Source organism: Telopea speciosissima, chromosome 7 (genome assembly GCF_018873765.1).
Source record: "Telopea speciosissima isolate NSW1024214 ecotype Mountain lineage chromosome 7, Tspe_v1, whole genome shotgun sequence".
Classification (NCBI taxonomy): Eukaryota; Viridiplantae; Streptophyta; class Magnoliopsida; order Proteales; family Proteaceae; genus Telopea; species Telopea speciosissima.
Window position 1 is genome coordinate 46706474 of NC_057922.1, and position 7954 is coordinate 46714427.

General features: G+C 40.9%; 1 protein-coding gene across 1 annotated transcript; it reads right to left on the minus strand.

Moving 5' to 3' along the window:
* Window positions 1-547: 547 nt before the first annotated feature.
* On the minus strand, window positions 548-3049 carry LOC122668631 (G-type lectin S-receptor-like serine/threonine-protein kinase At1g34300). The gene has a single exon (XM_043865170.1). It carries the CDS (start codon window positions 3047-3049, stop codon window positions 548-550), a length of 2502 nt encoding a protein of 833 aa, XP_043721105.1.
* Between the last annotated feature and the right edge of the window lie 4905 nt (window positions 3050-7954).

Sequence of the window (7954 nt, forward strand, 5' to 3'; positions counted from 1 at the left end):
GCAGTGGAGGAGATGGTGGTGTTGGTGGTGTTTGATGAGGAAGTAGTAGCGGCAACAGTGGAGTTCGGGTCCCCCATTGTAGATCACGGTGGTAGTGCTGCTTGGTCGGACTGGAGAAGAGCAAAAAAATAAAAGGAAACAGATTGCTCGGTGGAGCTAAAATGGTTCTGATGCCATGCTAGACCTAGTGAAAGATTTTTGAGAATTTTATTAATGTTCAATACATACGATGACAATGTGTATATATATACCAAAGGTTGAGATCCTTCTTGTTGTGGATTCTCAACACACCTAACTTGCTATAACAACACATGAAATATGAGGAAACTTGCTATACACTGCACATGAAATATAAGGAAACTTAGGCTGGAGATTGAGTTGCTGCTGTTGTGACGCACCACAGAGGAAACTCCAGGAATGGAAGATTTCACCAAGATGACCGAATATAGCTTGCCATGTAAAGCTGGCGATGCTATATTCGGTTGATAGTAAGATAGGAAGGTGAGATCGCCGAGATCGCATGCTAAGTTGAAGGAGATATCTGCTGTTATGCCAGTGTATAACAGGCTGAGTCATCTCCCATTTCCAAGTAGAAAATGGATGGCTTCGGAGGTTCTGTTATCTCCAATGTTCCTTCAAGCATCTTGGCTACTTTCCCCATTGATGGCCTTAGTTCAGGCCGTTCTTGGACGCACCACATTGCAGTCTTCACCATTCGATCTACCAACTCGAAGTGGACCTGACTATCATAACAATGGTTGATCTTTCTATCCAAAAGATCTTCCACCTTCCTCTCCTCATACACCTTGTCAAATGCCCATCTCGGAAAATACCAGTCCTCACTCGCATTCGATGACGATAAACGGGAGTCAAAGTTCCTAACACCACTCACAATCTCTAATAACACCATTCCAAAACTATAAACATCGGCTTTCGCAGTAATTGGCTGTTCCCTTGTCACCCACTCCGGTGCCAAGTATCCCCGTGTACCATGGATTCGTGACATGGCTACCTTATCTTCCTTCTTTGTCAGCTTCGATAGCCCAAAATCTGCTACCTTCGGACAAAAGTCATCTCCGAGGAGGATGTTCTCTGGTTTAATGTCACAATGGAGAACCCACTCAAGACATTCCTCATGAAGATATGCAATAGCCCTTGCAATACCAAGGGCAATCCTGTATCTTACATTCCAATCCAGTAATGGCCTCAATGGGGTATTCTCTACAAGATTACTGCTCCTACAACTATCACTATTGTTGTTGTTGTTGTTGTTGTTGCTACTGCTGCCGGTGCTGCTCTTTCCCTGACCTGATGATTCTGTAATTGCAGGTGAGTTGGCAGGGAATAAGTATTTGGCAAGAGACCCATTTGGGATATATTCATACACCAATATTCTATGATCCTTCTCAACACAAAAACCCCAAATTCGGACTAGGTTGAGGTGGTGCATTCGGGCAATGATTATGATCTCACCCCAAAATTCCGTCTCTCCACCGGTGACTTTCTTAAGGCACTTCACGGCAATGCTCCGGTGATCGGGTAGTTCACCTTTATAAACAATCCCAAATCCGCCTTGCCCAATAATGGTGGAGAAGTTATTTGTGGCAGCTTTAAGCTCTGCATAGCTAAATCTTTTTGGGCCTCCAGAGGGTAGGAGTTCAAGACCTAACGTCCATGCCATGTCTTGGTATTTGAGGTATTTCTTAAGAAAAGCCCAAACAGAGAGGGAAAGAACGATGAACTCCATAGAGAAGACAATGGAGAGAATGGCAACGTTCCTAGTTGTGGTTTTAGATTGGTTAGGTGGTAGAGGAAGACTAATAAGAGTAGGGCAGATTGTGTTCACCTTTGTTGTCATGCCCGTGAAGTTGTTGGATACATTTGTTTCTGAATTGGAGATTCGAAGAAATGTTGCGAGCCTCGAATATGTAGACCAGTAGCCATACAAGAGGCGTTCATGATGGACACAGTAGTGATATCCATTGAATTTGACTGAATAGGCAAGGCAATTTGGGTTGGCTAGACATCCATCCTCGCAGGAAGTGAAATTGGGAGCTTGAAGGTCCCCTTGGTTTGGGCCACCACTGAAGCTAACGAAATCCAGCCGGAGAAATTTGCTGTGATTTAGCGTTAGTGGAATTCTCCTTTCGCAGATTTGCTCACCACCAGACCCAGTTCGGACTTCAAATCCCGGCGGGCAAACACAATAAGTAGAATTGGAACCATTGTTCACACATATATAATTTGGACCACAGTTGCCAGGAATGGTACAAAGATTTTGTATTGCTTCCCAAACAATCATCCATGTCCCTGAACGAGAACGGAGACTATAAACTCTCAGGTTCCCGTCGTCATCGAGAGTCAATCGGCGCAACCGAACCGATCCAAGATCAGCCATCATATATGAAGAGGCAATATTTTTCACGGTGAGAGTCCCACTAGAGTACAGAATGCCAATCGGAGTGATTGTGGTGTAAACATTGGATGAATTGAAAACTAAGTCTTGATTGTTTCTAAACATGTACTTTCCATTCTTTGAGACTAGGGTTGTGCCATCGATGGTCTGGTTGCATAGAATTGTATCGGTTGGATAGTTGAAGCTGCTCCAATTGCCAAACACCAAGTTACCATCTTCGCCGAGGACTAGTTTAGTCTGTTTAGGATCTCCGAACGCCGTCGGCTGCCATAGATTGTTTCCGGTTGAATCGTTGAGTTGGAGAATGCCGGCTGGCATGATGACAAGAGAAGAAGATTGGTTTACTGGTGAAGTACTAGTGCTATTAAGTGACCAGATAATGGTTTTATCAAGGCCTTTTAGGAACCAAACGGCGAAGATATAGAGGTGTGGGGAGTTGGGTAATGGTCGGAATCCAGCAGCAAAGGTTGAGTTAGTGGATACAAGGGTTTGATTCATTGCTGGTGACCATGGCAAGTTAGAGATGGAGAAGAAAGAGAGGTTCTGCTGTTGTTGTTGGGCCGTTAATGGTGGGATAAAAGATATTAGGATGAGGAGAAAGGAGAGAGGCAACATGAACACTGGTGTCCTCATTCTATTCTCTCTCTGTAGAAGACGGTGAAGAATTCCGAGTTCCGATTGGAATTTGGGCTATAAGAATTGTGAATTTGGATCCTCTGGGGTTTGAGGTTGAGCGACCATTGTCTGCTCAACTCATAGGCCGTCACGTGGATTTCATTTCAATCCAATGGTTGTTATAGGAGAATGAGAACCCGCCTCAGTTGTGGATTGAGCAGAATAGCGTACATTGTCCCGTAATGTAGGTTCTGCAATCCATGACTCGTTCTTTTTTCCATTGAAATCTTCACCAGATAGGTTCTTGAGATAGAAAAGCCGCCGCTGTGAAAGCGATTTACTCGCAACACCCATAGATTTTCACATATCGCTTTCTTACAGGCGTGAGTGTTAACGCGTGAACGAAGGTGTGAAGCTTACATCGTTTTTTTTTTTCTTTTTTAATTATTTTTTTAATGAAGCAAGTAACTAGAAATTAAGAATAATAAGTAGACTAAGGTCGACAGTGAGGACCCTAGACGGCTAGACCCCAATAAAATCCATTAGTACAGAATCTCCTATAGTAATGACTTGGCTGTGACTGTAAGTCTCTCACAATCTTCACACTAAATACAACAAAATTACAAGATTATTCAAAAATGGATAACGTTTTCTTCCACTCATAGAGGACGATTCACCCACCATTCTATGGTTCACAAACCTCTCTTAGGGTTTTTGTATGTTCTAAAATACCCTCCTGATACCTATTCCCGATCTCTCCTGCTCCTTGTTGAATGGAATTCCATTCACCATGGGTGAAGAGAAACTCGATCCTTCAAAAATAGAATTCTTTTTACAAAACTAACCGTTTAATCTTTGGTTTACCTATGCAATAGGTAGGAAGGATAGGGTTACGAATAATAAAATAGGAGGTTTTTATGAGATAGAGTGCACCACACCCTTTTTTCTATCTTGGTATGCGGAAGAATTCACACATGGATGGCAAATAATGGTATGACAAAATTACCCAAAACAATACCCCATTATAAGTTGCTTTCGTTTGTCTAATTAACTAATTTTTTTTTTTTTTTTACTAAAAGGTCTTATATATATATTAAAGAAAAATGAAGATTACAGACAAACTGGAAAAACACAGAGAAAATGAACAAAACCAACTAGATCAATCCCCCACCTACGGCATTGCCATTAGCATGAGATCACCTAGCGGACAAATAAATATAAGGAAAGAAAAATGTAGCCGGAATCTTGGCCTCCTTTGAGCATCAACCCTGAGGGTCCTCTTCAACCGAAGCTGACTTTGTAAGAAAATCAGCCACCCGATTTTTTTCTCTAAAGCGATGAGAGATTTTCCATTCGATACCTCATAAAAAACTTTGAAGAGCAGTCCACTATTGTAATAAAAACCAAGGGACGAAAATCCACCACGAAATTCATAGAAACAACAAGGTAGAATCTAAAATTAGAGATTACATTAGCATGACAGTCTCAAATGATCCCCTCTGCACACGCCTTTCCTGGGTTGCGTAGAGGACATCAATCGATGCATAATTTGAACCAACCAGACTGAGGAAGACACTAAAATACCTCTATCAGAAACTTCGGTATAATTGTCTATAAATTGGTAAAATAAATCCACAATAATCGACCATAAAGTCCAAATGAATCTTCATCATGCAAGCATTGACCAAATATAGTTGATTGCCTCTTCATCATGCAAACACAATAGTGCCAAGATAACATGAGGTCTTTTCTAATGCACAGTGGTCCGAGTTAGAGATGGGCATCGATGGAGGCACAATGCATGAAGGCGGCAGAGGATCTCTCTCATCGTCGCCTTAAGCGTTGTGTCTCAGTTGATGCCCAATCTGGCCAGGTCCATTGTGCATCGGAGAAGGCTGTTGAGGAAAAGTCCTCATACATACACTCTAATCATTTATCATGATGATATAAATGTTTGATGATAACAAATAAACCGAAGTGTACTAACTCTTGTTTAAGATGCATAGATAAGAGTATGGCACCAAGTGAGGGGGAGCATTCAATTCAAGAGATTGATGCTCAAAGCAAATTGAACCTCTGTCCAATCTTTCAAGACATCAAAGAATCATGAAGAATGGAAAACAAGTTTTGAAGACAAAGATCAAGACAAGTTAGAGGAACTCACATTGAAGACATTCATGTAAAGAAGTGAAGTTCAAGACTTGAAGAAGATTGAAGACTTAGAATTGTACTAAACTCATAATTAAAGTCACAAATGATGTAATGCACACACACAAGCATGCATTCATTTAGATGGACTTTAGGAGGTTAAAATTAACCCCAATACATGTGACCAAACCTATTTGGAATCATCCAAGTAAGTCCAACAAAGGACTTAACTAATTTCAGCAGAATTGGCTGATCCGGCATACCGGATCATAAAACGGCATACCGGATCAGATGCAATCTCAGGAAATTGATTTTAGTATGCTTTGGGCGTGCGTCGGATTGGGATCCAGCATATCGGATCACCTTTTGCCTGGTTTACCTTGAACCAGCATACCGAATCTTGATCCAATATACCAGATCATAATATGACCGTTGGGACTTGACCGTTGAGTCAAAGGCTATTTTAAGAAATTTGGTGAACCGGCATACCGGATTAGGAAACGATATACTAGATTAACTTTGTCTTATGAATCCAATCTTAATACAGATTCCTAATTAGTTTGAGCTACCTAGCCTATAAATAGGCACTTGTTTAAGCTCTAATTAATACTAATCACCATCATTAAGAGACTTCACTACAAGCTCTAATTGCAATAGCCTCAAGTGAACATTCATAGATTCCAAGCATCTAATCATCACAAGCTCACACACTCAAGCTCCTCTACCTCATCTAGCTTTAAGCTTCAAGGGTGGAAGGTAGCATACACTCCTAATAAGGTTGAGGTAACCCTTTTCTTAGAAGTTTTTACTTTATGTATTAATTGAGTTCCTCTTGCTCGGAATCAAGATTGGTTGAGTCCTCTTGCTCGAAATCAAGAGTAGTGTTGAGTCCCCTTGCTCAAAATCAAGAGTTGTTTGTTTGAGTCCTCTTGCTCTTAATCAAGATTTCTAAGAGTCCTCTTACTCTCCTCAAGATTATTTTTTAGTGGAACTCTCTCTAAGATGAGAGGAGTGGATGTGGGTGTCGTTTCCCTTGAAGGACTTCCACAACACACACACTTAGAAACCAAGGGAATACCGATTCTCATCAAAGCATCATCCATTGGAATTCACCCACTCATGAGTTGCCAAGCAAAGAAACCAATTTTAGGGGGAATCGAGCTATTCAATATCCATTTAGCATATGTCACTAAAGGAGTCTATACCCGAATTTCGTTCCAAGCCGATTTCGGTTTGAATTTTCCATCAATGGCCGGTATCTAAATAAGCCTATCCGCCCTACATGAGAGAGCAATGTTGCTTTGGAGTATACCATTCCGAACATCGGTAGAGTCAATGAAGTTCAAAACCTCTTGATCCAATCCCCATCATTATTAAGAACGTCCCTAACTCTGAGAGAGAGATTCAACTAATGGGCGCCATCCACAAAATCAAATAGGGACCCATACCAAGCCAATTGTCAAGCCAAAAATTAACGTTACCTTCCCCAATAAGCCATTTTGATCTATTACGCACGAGATCCTTCTGATCCAACGCCCTTCTCCATGATTTTGACCCAACTGCTCTTGACCCAACTAAAACAATATGATTCCCCTTTAGAAATTTTGCTTTGAAAAATTCACTCCATAGGGTCTGATCTAACATGATTTTCCACAACCCCTTTAATCTCAGGGATAGGCTGATGTCTTCCAATCGTCTAACACCAAGTCCTCCCTCCAACAACGGCTTGCAAATCTATTGCCAATTTACCCAGTGATGTCGTTTCCCCCATTCCGAATCGCCCCACAGAAAATCAGCACACAACCTGTAAAACTTAACCATGATTAACTTGGGAACATCCAACATGGAGAGAATATGAATGGGCAAAGAGCAAAGTGTTGGACTTGTGTGTCCATCAAACCCGGTTCGGTCCGGTTCAACCCAATTTAACTTTGTATTGAACTTTTATACATTTTAGTTTAATATCATCACATGCGATATAAACTTTTTGAGCATTATGTGTCCGTAAGTTTTACTTAAAATGGTACTCACGACTAGGGTTTGAGCTGGGCACCCTTATCATATGGTCGTCGCATTGGGTATGCCTAGACATGTGATGTCAGGGTACAAATGCGAGTACTCACATGTTTGATGTGTGTATTGGCGAAGAATCTACTTTGTCGATTCCCTCATGTATTACTGCCAAATGTAGGAAGGGAGAGACATGTGTCACCGACACCCTTTGCCTGAGGGAACCCTGTCGTTGCAAAGTGTGATCGCATTCCTTGGTTCATCAATTACTAAGACTCAAGAGAGTCAAAGCTGATGTTCTGGGAATGTGTGAACACTTTGTGAATGAAGGAGTTATCCTACAAGGTCACCACTGCCCAATTGGGGAACACCAAGATTGAGATTGTCTGTGTATGGTCGGATTAGAATCTGGATCCAATGCCATTTTGGAAATGATTTTGCAAAAATCTATTTTACATAAAATGATAGATTATATATAATTATTTGAACAAAGTGTTTTATCGAGTTTTGTGGGACCCGATCAGATGCACAGACACTTTATATGGACATGTACTATGGATTGGGGTTTGGCAGTACTTGTGTACATGCCCTAGATTCCATAATGATGATGTTGATTAGTGGGGGGGGGGTTGTATATGATAATTTGTTATCATATAGGGAGTTATTTGGAAGTTTGCTATTTTAATTGGTTCTTTATTTAATTAATGGGTATGGTGCTAATTGTAATTATCCATAAATATTAAATAAAGTAACTAATTAATACTT